The 15464-nt window shown below is 40.7% G+C and overlaps 1 protein-coding gene across 4 annotated transcripts in view; it reads right to left on the minus strand.

The window, feature by feature from the left end:
- The window catches only part of CHST9 (carbohydrate sulfotransferase 9), an 85605-nt gene extending 71850 nt beyond the window's left edge, over positions 1 to 13755 (minus strand). The window contains exons 1-5 of one of the 4 annotated variants that reach the window (XM_041477674.1): positions 13735 to 13755; positions 13227 to 13274; positions 13025 to 13125; positions 9118 to 9176; positions 6899 to 7107 (exon numbers count right to left, since the gene is read on the minus strand). In XM_041477674.1, coding sequence (XP_041333608.1) covers positions 6899 to 6998 — 100 coding nt within the window. In that variant the 5' untranslated portion in view covers positions 6999 to 7107; positions 9118 to 9176; positions 13025 to 13125; positions 13227 to 13274; positions 13735 to 13755. Of the gene's footprint in view, positions 1 to 6898; positions 7108 to 9117; positions 9177 to 13024; positions 13126 to 13226; positions 13322 to 13734 lie in introns of those variants that run through there. The other 3 variants (XM_041477677.1, XM_041477675.1, XM_041477673.1) reach the window with 3 other exon arrangements.
- Between the last annotated feature and the right edge of the window lie 1709 nt (positions 13756 to 15464).

A 15464-nucleotide genomic window follows, 5' to 3' on the forward strand; every position in this document is an offset into this window, starting at 1 on the left:
AAGGGTATATTAGAATTGGAACTATCTGAGGAGGTGGTGAAGTCATCATCTTGGAGGTGTTCAAGAAAGACTGGACATGGCACTAAATGCTATGGCTTAGCTGACAACGTGGTTATTAATCAAAGGTCAAACTTGATGATCTTATAGGTCTTTCCCAAACTTAATGATTCTGTGATCTCAATTTTTTTCTACTGTTAAACCTTGCACCTCTTCTACTCTTTTTCACCTTGCAAATCACCTGAAGAATGATTTGCAAGGTGAAAAATACCTCTCCACCCTTCTTGCTTTGAAAGGCTATGTTTGTGTTAAATGGTTCTGCATCATACAGTCCATGCCCAGCCAGAGACAAGACTGCAGGGCTGCACTGCCCAAATGACAAGTTTTAAGGAAAGGACATTTTGGAACCGAAGAAGTGCCACGAACCAAATGTTATTAAAAGCAGTAACAATGCTGGACAGTAACTAAAAACTAACCACTTCACTCGATGAGAGCACATCTGTCAGAAAATTAAAAAAAAAAGTTGAAAAACAAAACTCATATATCATTTTAAAAAAAGAAAAAGCGTAGCTACTTAACGGAAAGAATGACTGCTAAGGACTCTGTAAAATCACATTTCCCAACATCAGACAGATATTCCGCTCTGAGGGTCTGACTAACTGGAAAACAGCCTGAAGAGGACCTGTTACATATTTTCTATCCAATTCAAAAGAGCATTTTAAAAACAGCATCACTGTTACTCAGCCTTTCCAGGAAGGAGGATACCCCAATTCATAATTGTTTCACCAATCAAGCCAAAAAGTCCTCCAGGGGTAACTGCAATTCAGATTTTGAAGTGAATTTGGTTAAATGCCCATAGATACAAGAAAGTTACAGAATCCTTTTCTTAAAGTTCTGTTTGAAAACAGGCAAGAGAGTATATTCAGGTGTCCTTAGTATAATTAAGGTATGTGCTACACCTCCCTAGGAGTAGATCTATGAACAAGGTTGTGTGGGCTGTTCAAAGCTTACACACAATAATACATGAAATGTCATCAGCTACCACTCAAACATGAAATTGAATACATAGCTAAGACGAGCCCCAAAACCTCATCCTATTTAGTCTGTTTTATACCATCAGAATGTGGAAGCTGGAATTTCTTCTACAGCGGAAGGATTTATAAAATTAAATGGGATTTGCCTATAGGAATGATAAAAGTAAAATGAATGAAATGCAAGATGAAAATGCCTGAATGAAAAAATGAATGAAATGGCTGCTAAACAGCCAGACCTAGGAAGAATATCCTCAGAAATAGATAAATAGAGCCTTAAGTATTATAAAATTATAAATTTGAAATTTTAGCATTTTTTTCTTAAAGCTTCTGGGGTTTGCAGCTGCAGAAGACAGGATGAGACTCTTCAATCAGTAGCTCAGGAAACCATCTTCTCTTATATTCAACTTTTACTTGTGTCTTTAGACCATTATGGTTTAAGAAAATATCAATTTTCACCTGTTTCTTATTAGCTTTTTTTTCCTGCAAAAGCAATTTTTCTCCCCCTACAGCTTCCATCTATGGAAAGCTGGGTCTGGAGAAAGGAAATCCATTCTATGTTGCAATGGAGAAATTCACCTAATAAAACTTTGTAGCATTTCTGGGATTTCAGTACCTGTGTAATTGCTCACCAAGCAGCATTTACTGATCCTACTGAATCTTCTTTCTTTTGTGCTTCAGTTCAATAATGTGGCAGATTTAAAAAATAAAACAAAACAAAGGAACAGAAACATTTCACACACAAAATACAGCATATTCCAACCAGAAGGGTAAAACCTGAGTACACCCAGACTCATTAGAACAGCCTCATTAGTGACTGGGCATTGTAAACCTGAAGATTTGTTTGCCGTACCAGTGAAGTTCTCCAGCAGACTTAGGAAGACTCCCATAAAATACTCAGGACTTTGACAGCAGAAATATTTCAATCTTACTAGAAGAATTAAATTATTCATAATTAATAATCACTGCTGAGCAGTGTTCTTTTCACCTTTATCTACAAACCTCTTTTCTACAAATATATTACTTTAATGCATTTAATGATGATTGTCTAGAAAAACTATGACTTCCATGAAACAGGTGCCTTTGCAATTCATCACATATTAATGGTTCTTTAAGCCACATCAATGTTTATTTACTTAGACAAAGTTTAAATAAAAATCAACCCACAAAAGCAACAAAGAGTAAATATTATTGTGTGTACACACATATTCAATTGCTACTTAGAGCGCCAAGATAAGGAAGAAAGGCACTCCATAGGCTCAAAATATCTGACCAGATAACTAAAGGACCCAAAAGGCCCCCTTGGATTACCAAATCTGGCAAGGTGGGGAAAAAAGCCCACTCGTGTATGCCAAGGAATATGTATAATGGATACAACCCAGATAGCTACAGCAATAGCAGACTAAATTGTGAAAGCTCATGCAAAGAATTGCATGAAAGCACAAACTTTTTTTTAAAAATGTGATTTTTGTCTCAATTTTTATTTTGTTTCTTTATAGAAGGAAGACCTGTGACCTGAGGAATTGGTATAAGGTTTGTGTTGTGAAGCTTTTCAGAAGGTAGATGCACAAAATTGCAGGAAAGCACACTGACTGCAGAAGGATGCCTGGGCAACCACTGATGCTACAGAATTGATACTCTGCAAAGTGAAGGGAAAGCACATGGAAAAATCTCATTATCCTTAAGGTGAAGTGCTGGGAAAGGGGAGAGGCAGACTTTTTCACCCTCGGGAACCAGAAATCTATGGGAGGGCAGTGCAGCCTTTCAATTAGTGGTAAGACAACACTATTCTAAAGTAGCCCTTCATAATCATGGATTTACTAGGCACACATCACAAAAAAATAATTACACAAACTTTGAGAGAAGGGAAAAAAACAATACATGGCAAAACACCAAACAACAAACCCAGCATACATTTCTAACCTCAAAGATATTCTCAGATTATTTTGTAGTAATCAGTCACAATAAATTATACCAGTCCCCCTAAAAAGGAAGAGTTTTAAAGTAAAAGTAAGTGTCCTTTGTACCCCACAACCCCCTAATTCAGGTAATTCATGGTACAGAACTCAACATCAGCCATGACACCCAGCAGTTTGCTCCATCTGAATAAGATCAACAGTGCTGGAAATTTCTAAGCACGTAACAAGTAGTGATTGCTTCTTAATCAGTGCCACAATATTTGATGCTTGCACTGCATAATGCAAGAACGTGTGGAGAACTGTCAAGTAAAGCTGTAGGATCCAGCTGAATTCACATCAAGCTTCATTAACGTATGTGAATTTATATACAATGAATATATTTATTTATGGAGAATATGAAGTGTTCCACATATACCACATTATCAATGTTGTCAATTAAATTTTCATCCAGATGTAGTCTGTACATATTGATGCTCACACTGGACTACTGACAAGTCTGTTCCCAATTACTCCACTGAGCTGAACTGAAGCTACACAACAGAAGTAAAGATGTATCATCCTGTCTTTATACACCCCATGCCCAGAGCCAAACCAAGAAACTCCCCTGTTCTCTCTGTCTGCTAATGTCTCTGAAAAGCCATCAGAGAGGATCACCACGTAGCTAGCAGCTGTTTCTTAGACATCTTTAAATGAAAGATTTTCCCTTTTTTAAGGTATAGGGACGATAAACATGACTAGAAATATTCTGAAGAGTCCAAGCACAGTGGGAGGGAGCAGAAGACATGGCTGTGCTGAGAAGTGCATCCAGCTGCTGAGCCTGCAGGTGCATCTGGAGTAGATGGACAGGATGAAAAATTAGTTTTTCCTGGGCTGGATACATTTGAGTAATGAGGGAAGTTTGTAAAAATAAATCAGAGAAAAACATGCTTGGAAAAATCAGTCTAGAGCAAAATAAGACAAACAGGGGAATGAAATCACAGTTGAGATCTCAGTGATGTGGACAGGAAGTAGAAATAAGAGACCCAAAAAGAGAGAAAACAAACTATGAATAAAAACTGGCATTGGATCTAGTGTGAAAAATTATGAATTGCTAGAAAAAGTGGCAATAAGAATGGCAAGTGTGAAAGAAAACAGTCCAACTTTAAAACAGTAGGGCAAACATTAATAAAATTGAAAACTATCATATAATTTTCTACTTCCCCCCCAAAAAATCTACATCTGATTGGGAATAATTCACACCACAGTTAGGAGAGCCTGAGAAATAAGCATGAACACTACAAATCACAAAAGAGTAAAATTCACTGTCTTTTCCAGAGATAGTGATTTATAAAGGCTCCAGATATTCAGAAGAATGGGGTGGTAAGGAGAAAGATTTCACAGGTGCAAAACAGACACTTTCCTTAACTCAAACACATCCAACTTTCCATCCCTTCAGCAACCAAATGCAAACATGAATGCTGTAGGTCTTGAGCAGGGCACTGTGGAAGATAAAAATAGTTCTGCCTACAACAAACACTTGTCTCTACAGGCTCGTGGCAGGGCATTTGAGAACCATGAGGTGCACTTTCCATTTCCTAACAGAACTTCACCTCACATGCTCAGCCACTTGCAGATTAAAACTAGCTTTCTTACAGCTGTGCAGCTAGTGAGAGGATTAAAGGAACACATAAAATCCTTGCAAAGACACTTGTCAGTTTAGGATTCTCCAGATACAGCTCATGGCCAAAAAAGCCACAGTGCACAACACATGGCAATATGAAAAACAGAGCAGAAGACAGAAAAAAAATTTGCAAAATGCCCATAACTAAACTAATGCATATTGTGAATATGCAAATATGTTCTATTTCATATCAACTCTAAAGCAGCATACAGGAGGGAAGCATTAGAGAATTGTGCTGCAGAAGGTTTAGAGGAGATACAGGTGTTTGAAATAAAAAAGAATGGCTCTCTAAATGTTAAATTGGAAGAAGAAACAAGAGCAGACACCAAAGAATGAGTTTTTTCCATGCTCTTGCCAATATCCATGACCATATACATTCTCTACTGCTACTGTAGAGAATGCCAAAATTCTTTTTTTTTGGATCTTGATGAAGTGCTGTCACAACAGCAGTCCAGTGAGATAAAAGGGTACTCAAAACTGCAGTCACACTTTAAGCTCACCAACCATTCTGTTATTCTCTGATAGCATCCATTTTATTACAGAAATGTTTCCACATGGAAATGACTTATGTGTGCGAGGAGAAGACTCTCTCTTGAAGAAGATTATAGCAATATATCAAAGAAAACCCCAAAGAAAGCAACTGGTTGGCCAAAAGAACAGAGTCTGTCCTAGTTAAACTTTTATTTTATTTTTCCTGTTTCTTTTTAATGGTAGAGAGATACATACAAAAGAAAGGAGTAAAAAAAACTGCAGTGAGAAACAGCAACAAGGAACACTGCAAGGAAAGAAAGGTTAATTACAGCACAAGAAAAGATGCAAGGAATGTGAAGAATGTCAGCAAGTAAATAAATCAATAATCTACAGTCATCATCTACATTCCTGAACTACCTTGAAAGCACGGATATCTACCCTTAACATTCCTGACAACAGTAAAGATTTTCAAGGAAGACCCCCCCTCTGCTTCATGCTCAGTTTCTGCCAGAACCCTTCTGTCAACAACTGATTACAAGGGAACCTTTCCAAAGGGAGCCTGTATTACCTCTTGCAACAGTTTTATTAATACAAGCTTGTGAATAGTTTGGGACAGCCCAGAAAAATTAACAAGCCAGAATTAATGCTGTGATCATTGCACTTAGTTGAAAAAAACCTCAAGGTCATTGTCAAACAACTACAGAAATGATGCACTATATTTCCCCCCCAACACTGCTCTCTGAAAAATACTGGAGCCTAGCAGCTCATGAACCAACAGTACAAATCAATAAAGCCAGAGACTAATGTGGTTTTACAGATATATTTCTTCACAATGGTATCAACATACTATAAAGTAGGAGTTTTACAGAGGAAATGGAAGTTGAGTGAGAGAGATGAGAGGATCTAAAAGTCAAGACTCAACAAGCTGGAAACAAAGAAAAATAGACTGACAAAAAAACCCCAAGCATATATACCAAACAATCCAAAAAACCCAAAAAAACCCCCAACCAAACCCAAACTTTGAAAACAAAACCCTAACCCTCCAATACAAGTATACAGGTAAAATCAAGGGTATGCCCTCAATATGGTGACATAACAGAAGTGGACCTGCAGAGCAAAACCGTGGAGGACCTTACTGACATGCACGCCTTATGCATTTTGTGGAAGGTGACTGAGCTTCCAGTAGGGGTTGAGGTAAATAACCTGATTTAGTTTTGTCCATAAGAGAATTTAGATCAAGCTGGGGTTCAACCAAAAACATCATAAATGGGAAACAACAGAAATACAATTCAGAAGCGTAATCCTGAGCCAATGCTAACACAGATTTACCTGAAGTTGCTAGATGACTCTGATGTTATATATAAAAAGACTTGCAAGCCCAGACTCAAACAACAACAAAAAAGAAAGGGAAAGAATGATTCCATGAGCATTGCTGGTTAGAAGACCACTTTTGCCTACAAAACACAGCAGTTTTTCTCCAAATTTAGTTTACCACACAAAATGTAATGTACAAAACCCACAACAAATTATCGAGAATAATTTCTAAATTGGACATGCAGAATGCTTTTGCAGCACTTGCTTTTGCAAATGAAGCTGATACAATATGATTAGGTAGCTGGGGGCATCTTTTCATGTGTCTGAAGAAATTTCTTAATGAAGTGCAGCAATTAAAACAAGTCTATTTTCAATGCCATTTTACTTCCAAAGGGGAGGTGGAGGAATGAGGACTCTACCCCAAATGTCCTCAATAGGTTTTATGGTCATCTTAAAATAATAGATGCAACTATGATAAAAAATCCAAGAGAGAAAGCCTAGTGTACCTGTATGCTGTTCTTCAATCCAAGCTTGCAGATACATGAAGAGGAGTAGACCAGCTACTCCAAACAGCAGTACAGACACGAAGACTTGTCTTAGGTTCATGACCCTGCAAGGGGGCTTCTCTTCAGCTTTCAGAAGGACTCATTGCTCACTTTTCTGAAGTCTTCAGCATGCCTGAATCATCTTTGGTGTCTCCCCCAGAGACACCAACCTGCAATAACAAGAGAGGGAGGTTGGTCTCATGTTACACTTTTATTCTTCACCAGAGACTGTGTTAACAGCATACTATATACAAGCTGGAACTCTTACAAGCTATTGCTTTCAATGCTTGTATTTCTGCTCACAGTCTCAACATTCTTTCTACCCCCAGATGAGCTCCAAGCAGATGTATTTCTCAAAGTGGCTGAAAAGACCATTCCACTTCCAGAAGAGCAAACATCACCTGCTGTCATAACAGCGGGAGGTAATGACCCAAATGAGCTCATTGGGTGTCACACCAATTCCCCACTCTGCCCAACAACCATCACAGCTGGGAAGCTACAGCAAGCAGCTGGAGCCTCCCAGGATGGCTGGGTCACACTCCAAGAGGCTGCCAGCCCCCTCTGATGGGCAACCCAGCCTCTCTGCTTCTGGACTGTATAATCATGTGTCCTTAAGGACGGGTCATCCCACAACACAACCACTTGGCTCGCAAAGCCCCGGCATTGAGGAGTCACACAATGATGTTCATCCTCAAATATGAATCCAAGTTGAGTTTTGCAGGATTAGGAAAGCATAAGGTGGTATCAGTAAAAGAGCAAAAAATTAATTAATGGCTCATCTTTTTATTCAGCTATGTTTTGCAATATGGAGAGGGACTTGTCAGGAACTCAATTCTTGCCACAAAGTTTAATGGAAATGAGCTCAACTGTAAAAACTTATCAAAAAGATTACTTTATTGAACAGCAGTGGGCCCAGAGGAAGTAATTTACCTGATATCCTGCATGTGCCACAAAGGGGTCATAAAATTCATTTTATAAAATCAGAACATGAAGACACTGTGGATCACTAGAGGACAACTCCATAACCTGAATAAGAATGTGCTCACTTTGAAAGTGCATTATTAGAAGCTGAAGAGCTGTTGTTGAAACTGGCCTGCACAGCAAAAGAAAATGCCTTAAAATTCAACATAATGGACACTGTTGTCAGTACATATGACAGAAGTGTCTGATGAACTAACACATAGAATGCTAGGAAAAACTCAAGCTTTTAAAGGAATACAGCCTACTAGAAGATATTTGAAAGATAAATCTGTTAAACAGATTTAAGATTTAAGATTTTTAACAGAGAAAAGAAAATGTAGCCACTTAACAGTTATTCTGAATCATACAAGTACTCCATGTTCCACAAGTTTGTATTTTTTAATAACTCAGCACTGTTACATCTATAATTGCTGAGTTTCTAAAAATACAGTACACATAAAGCTTAGCAGGAACTCCCATTAAAAACAGCTGTTGAATGAACAAAGTAACTGTTAGAAAGACGCAAAAGATTTCAAGAACAACAAAACTGTTCAGGACTTTTCATATGTTTTTCCAATTCTGTGCCATTAAACTATACACTTAAGCGCAAACTTGCTTGCAGAAAATGTAAGCCAAGGTTTAAATATTAATCATTTTATGTGTAATTGTTCTGTAGAAGACAGATAGCTAGACATTAATAGAATGTAAATGTTCTCTCTGAAGTCTTTTTTGTAAGGGTCATGAAGCAACTGGTTCGATCCAGGCACATGAAAGGAAGGTGACAGAGGCTTTTTTCTTAACCTTGCTCTTTCTGCTTTGATTCTACAGAGAGGGAATTTCCTATATGTTGTGTCTTTGCAGCTATGGTGATGATGCACAGGGTTGGAAGGAAGCACTGAAGATTGGACAAAAACAAAGAAAAAGCTTGGGGAATGCTGTGAAATGCTTTTTGTATAGGTGTGGGTAGTGGAGCCTCCTTTCACCCAGCTCTTCATCAGCTATTACCTCTTGCACCTTTTTTTCTTACAGTGCTCTCAGCACTCTCAGAGTCGCAGTGCTCTTTATGCTACAAGGCAATGTAGGGCTTTGCACCTAACTTCAGTGTTGCAGCAAATGCACTGTTTGCATGTCCTCAGAAGTCACTCTGCTGATGAGACAGAAGCTTCCCAGCACAAGCAATCCTTCAAGAACCACCAGTCATAGAATCGACGAATACAAACCTCTTCTGTTTCCCACAAACAAAAGCTCTGTTGTTCATGTAACAGGACATTGACAGCATCTGGATTAGGAGGAAAAAAAAGCAGCAAATAAAAAGATATGAGGTTCTGAATATATCTTTGAAATAAATATCTTAAATTAGAGGTACTAGAAAGCAGGAATCAGTTTCTTGCTGTTTGGAATGTGCAAGTTTCTCTCATAATAAAAGGGTGAGGAATCCAGACACACACAATGACAGTATGTGCTTCCAAAAAAGCCCACTTCTGTGATGTTGTCACTTTCTTCCATCTCTGACTACACAAAGCTCCCATATATTCAGCCCTTCTTTCTGAAAAGCAGCATTTCTGAGTGGGCAAGGAAAGCTTTCTCAGGCCACATGGAGGATGCTGAAAGGAAAGTATCTCACACCACATCTCTATGAGCATTTCTGACACTTGTAGGCTGGTGCCGCTGCTCTCTCCAGCTGCTTGCTCTCATTCTCCCTGTTTGCCCAGCTCTTGCCACCAACATGAGTGCTTTCTGACCAAGTTTAACCAAATTACAGCCCACAAATAATTTACCCAAGGAACGGTGCCAATGGTTTTTCCTTTAGTAGTAGCTGGTATCACATACATCCATGAGCCATGACAGCATAGAATATAGAGCTGACCTTGCCCAAACACCATCATGATTGCATGCAGCACCACCTACAAACCCTGAAAGGTGACGATGAAAATGCACAGTAAAATAAGGAACACTTTTAGGCAATTTAATCTGTTAATAAGAAAACAGATGTTTTTCTACTAGATTAGTTTTGGTTTTGAGTGGAAAGAAGTTCATAAAAGGAAAAGGCAGATCAAGGTGTTTTTCTTTTTTTTTGTTTTGAACTACCAAACACACCCTAAGGCAGATTCACTCCACCATCACAGTCACTGTAATTATCTTTGTATCAAGAGTTTACATGCTGCTTGCAATTAGTTTAATTTATTTAAATTTAATTTATATGAAACTGTGTTCTTCATTTACATGTTGACTAAGTTTTAAGATTAGTTTTAAAACAAGAGTAAAATTACTTTAAATTAACACTACTGATTTACCTCAGGTTAGAATCTAAATACATCAAACCCAACTATTCTGCTACCTTGTAGGATTTTAAAGGCTTTTCAGCTTGAATGAGTAGTTTAATTTATTTAACACAGTGATTTGTAACCCCCATATGAAAAAATTGCAGTGACATTTAAAAAAGTCTGTGTCTGTGAGTCTTCCAGTAGAACCTGAAAAATGGTTGCACAACACTGACAAATTTGCTCCTTTTGTATTAAAAAGCAATGGTCGTGGATTACACACTCAGGCATCCTGGGCAAGAGGAAATACCTGCAAATATTCTTTAATCAAGATAAATGCTTTCTCATGGCTGTGAAAAGCCAAGAAGCAGTTACTTTCAACCCAAGTATTTTCAAAAGAGATCAGCCATATCCAGACAGAGGTTCAGCATCCCTGCTTAAGCTGTGAATCCTTTTTTTTGCTTCTAGTTCTGGGCGACATGGCTCCCCTGGGGGATATCTTGACCATCCTTGGTGGATGGTTCTTGCTATGAGGGAGCTAATGTGGCCTGAGAAACTGCTCTGTGCCTTCCGCCTATGCTGAACTAGATTCTTGCTTTTGCCCAACATCACCCCCATCTCTTTGGGATATATAGACCCCAATGTCCCACTTGTTTGAACTCAAGCTATGCACCCCAAAATTTCGAGTCCTTTTGAGTACTGGAGAGAGACTACTACATAGCCTTATCCATCATGGAGAAGCAGTAAATCTGGCAGACAATAGCACTATGTGCCTTGATGACAAACACAACAAAAATTTAGAAATTTTACAGGTCTATAGTCATTCACTTCTGAGTCCAAATTGTTTAACATTTGTCAAATGTTAAGAGTTTCAAGAATCCTCATTCTACTGATACAAAATCCTTGCATTTTCCCCATTGTGTTTTAACCCTCACCATCACCTAGCTCCAAAATCAAGGACATACAAATGCAAAACATTAGGTTGCCTCCTATTTAGAAACCTTCCCTTTTAATGTCAGATTTTTTTTCCTTCACCTGGAAATAAAGAATATCAAGATGCAGGATTAACCAGCAAAATACAGATGAAAAAACCCATACAATCTTTATAATGGTCAAAACACTCACATTACTGTGGGATACTACAAATTCCCACCCACCCAGTATCTCCTTAGACACAACTGGATTAATGAAAACAAAATGAGAAAAAGAATACAGCAAGCTACTGCAACTGCATAGTTTTGAGGTGTTTTTTAGTGTTTTAAATTTTCTTTCCTCCTTCCTTACCTCAAGAAGCACTACATTTTCGGATACCTCCACTGGAGTTATCATGGCAAGAACATTTTGCAGTGAGGAATGTTCTGCTGGACACTGGCCCAGACTACTTTCAGCTCAGTCAGTAGAAGGAAGCAAGGATATCTTCTCACTTCAACGCTCCCCCTCCTCCCTCACTTCTCATCTGTTAGCTCATGTCCTACTTCACATGCAGATGATCCTCCAGGATCACCTTTCCACTGCCCACATCTCAACTTTCTGGCTTTACAACGACTAGCACAAGGCAGAGCTCCAGCTCTTAACAATGCTTGCACAGTTCCTCATATCAGCCAGTACTACTTTTTGTTCTGGTTTATTACAGTGGTTGCTAGAAAGAAACATACAGTATTTGCCATTTCTTATCTCCAGCAAGTTACACTGAGTGTTATGGCTGGGTGAAGTCAAAGACCTTACAGAAATTTGAATTAAGTGAGTAAGCAGACCAAGACAGTCAAACAGTGGTGCTGAGAAACTTTGTAGAAATTAAAAAAAAACTGAACCAATCAACGCCTCACCAAACACCCCTCAGATAAACAAAAACAAAAGCAAACAACAAAACCCAAACCAAACCAAAATTCCCATAAGGGAGTTTTTCCTGTCCATAGGAATTTAATAGGGGTATATAGAGAGCACACAGGCCCACTGTTACATCAGTCCTGCTGACACCTCAGCAACTTCTTCACCTGAAGAGTTGCTTATAAGAAGGCTGTGTAAAAGTATAATTGAAGACACCATCTGGCCTGCACAACTTTTATTACTGGCAATAACAGAAGATTACTACCTACCAACACTGCAAATCAAGTTAAGAGAATTCTGTAAGAGTTCCATAAGACACAAATAATGAAATTTTTTAAATGAAATATACAGGGATTTCTCTTCAAAGGAGAGACCTGTTTTTATCAAAGTGAGTATTCTTCACTCACCCACTGCCAATTATGAAACAATAAAGCCCCTTTAAAAAATAGAGCTTAAAATTTTGAAATTTTAATAGCAGTCAGGAAATTCCAAACATTAACATCACCAAAGTAACTTCCCACACAGTCAGCTTGTACACATTTAACACTTTTCAACTTCACTATCCCTTGTTATATAGCAGACCACAATGTTGTTATAGCAATTACATTTTGTTTGAAATGCACTTTCTAGCATACAACACACTATACAAAATTAATAACATGGCAAAGAAAAGATGGTTTGCACTTGATTTCGACATTTTAATCTATTAACATCAGTAGTTCCTCATTATCCTTTTGATATATTTCCAAAGGAAAAAAATCCATTTAATGAAACAATGGGCATAAGTCAGATTCTGCTTCTGAGAACACGCACACCATTTAGCTGGTCCTGCTCCTCAGCCATAAATCCTGCTAAACTTCAAACCATGTTGGTTTAATGCACATAGCAACTTGCCTCAGACACCTGCAGATTAATTTAAAGCTGCAGTTTTAGACAAACAAAAGTTATGCTTGTGTTAAGAACAGATAAATGCCAAGTTGTCCTACCCACGTGTATGCAGGTTGACACATCAGCATCATGGAAAGTTTTGGTTACTTACAGAGAACAGAGAAGACACTGAAAGCATCAGGTCTGGAACTTCACCAATTCACTAGGATATTCAGTTTCAAGGGTTTCATTCTACTACTGCTGGACATCTTGCTTTAAAAAAGGAAAAATCATTGTTATTCTCAGTAACATTTCCCAGTCAGGACTGAGGGACCTCAGCAGAAAAAGGCAAGTCTGGCATGCTTAGCTCTTACCTGTCTGAAGCACTCCTGGGAGGCAGCGAGCAGTCCCATGGAAGTCACCTGGATTTTGGGAAGTTAAACAAAAACACTGCTCACAAGACAGCAACCTGATGGCTCTCAGTCTTCTAACAGGATTATAGGTGGGATTTCTTCCCACTGTCAGGATAAGGAACATCAGCAAAAGCACTGTGTCAAAGCCAGATCTTTCGTTTTTTGAACTGTTGAAATGACACGGTCTTGTTTACGGACTGCAGTGAACCGAGGGGCTATCAGCATGCCAACAAGACTCGCAGCCTACCCTAGTCATTCACTCTTCTGCTAGAAAACGCACAGGCAAAATACCAGTCCATTTTTTTATTTTGGAGACGTGCCACGAATTCCCGATTCCCAGCGTGTGACGGAGGAGGGGTGTGTGTGTGTGTGGGGGAGCGGCGGCTGCCGGGGCCGCCGAGGAGATCCGGCCGCAGGCTCGTCCGCCCTCCCGCTTGTCCCAGGTGGGTGCCCAGCGGCAGCCTCTCACCTGCCCGCCGCTCCCGCCGCTCCCGGGAGGCGCTTCCGCAGCGGCGCCAACACACAAAGTTTCCTCGCCAAACTTTGGGGCCGGGCGGGCTGGGGAGGGGCCCCGGCGGGCAGGGACGCCCCCGGCAGCAGCGGGCGGGTCCCCGCGGGGCAGGTGAGTCCCCCCGGCCACCCCCGTGTGAGCCCTCTCCGCCCGTGGCATCGCGCTCCCTCCCCGCCGCCCGGAGAGGAAGAGCTTTGCTAAAAGGTTTTGTTTGCTGTTACATATCCAGGGGTAGCTCTCCCTGTGCTAGCGAATAAATATGTCTAAGCTGCCATGTAGAGGCAACTCATACCTTTAATTAGCTACTAAAACAGGTAGTGTAGAAACTTTATTGCCATCTATGGGAAACAGGATGACAGAGAAAAATGTTTAATTAGTGCTTATTGGAGCTTCACGCGTGCCGTGCAAACCTTATCTGCTTATTGTGACAATAGACCAACCATGTAGATAAATGGCGTTATCTCTCTTTAACGGGAATATCGCTTTGTTTACTTTTCTTCAGGGAAGTCCTTGAAGAAATGAGCTCTTAGCCCTTGCTAAGGTAGGGTAAGCACGGAGGAGTTCTGACTTTCCAAAGCCGCGCTCAAACGACTTCTGTGTGTGTCTCCTTTAGGCATTTCTGCAGGGCTGTGTTCCTAGAACCACCCCAGCACACAGATACTTCTAAAATGCTCCCTGCTTCACTGCCCCATTGCTCGCTCACGGCACTGAGGCCCCTCCTGGAGTAACAGTAATGTAACCATTCATGTTTTTGCAACATCTTTTACTCCGACAGGTTTCAAACCATCTCACACGCTGCTGAGGCAGCCCGCAGGGATCTTTTCCCCAACCAGCGCAGCACTGCCTCCGGCAGGGAGCTGAGCAACGCCCACCAGCTGAAATCCAGTGTTTCAGAGCAGAGGGTAGAGCTGGGTGCTGCTCAGATTTCCAAGGGGGGGTTAACTAGGCAGAGAGTGTAATTACCCTGTCCAAAGCTTAGATGTTCGTTGAAAAGTGCTCCAGGATCTATAACAGCCGCTTCCCAGCGTGTGACGGAGGAGGGGTGTGTGTGTGTGTGTGTGTGTGTGTGTGTGTGTGTGTGTGTGTGTAGGGAGTCAGCAGAAAAGTTGCTCGCTGCGCGGAGCGCAGCCCGGCGCGGTGCCGCAGCGGGGGCTCTGCCATCCCCTCAACTTCTGGGGCCGCTCCCGGAGCGGCAGCCCCTAGCCCCGACACCCGGGGGGCCGGGGCTGATTCTCATCCCCCACGGCCGACCCTCATCCCCCAGGGCCGGTCCACGCTGAACGTACCGGGACGGCCGCGCCGCCGCCTCCGGCTCGGCCGCCGCAGGTCCCGGCGCCGCGGCAAAGCTTAGATGTTCGTTGAAAAGTGCTCCAGGATCTATAACAGCCATAGCAGCCAAGACCTGTGTGCAGAAGAGCTCTCTTGGATTTTCAATCCAGGTGCTACACTGTCCTGCCCCTGCTTAGTTTGGGTTGTGTGAATACATATAACCTCACCGTGGTGCTATACATTTTCTCTGATTTATCTCACTTAAGGGTCTCCCTAGCCACAGTTCATTATAGGAGCTAGCAGCTCAGAGAAAACCTAGGGAGAGAAGATTTTTCCCTTAAACCCAGCCATGGATCCATTTTAAAGTTCTAGCGAGTAATGACTATCCCTCACACCTGTAGCTTGTCTGGCTGCCTAGT

This window comes from Pyrgilauda ruficollis, unplaced genomic scaffold, assembly GCF_017590135.1.
Source record: "Pyrgilauda ruficollis isolate IOZ18807 unplaced genomic scaffold, ASM1759013v1 scaffold41, whole genome shotgun sequence".
NCBI classification, from domain to species: domain Eukaryota; kingdom Metazoa; phylum Chordata; class Aves; order Passeriformes; family Passeridae; genus Pyrgilauda; species Pyrgilauda ruficollis.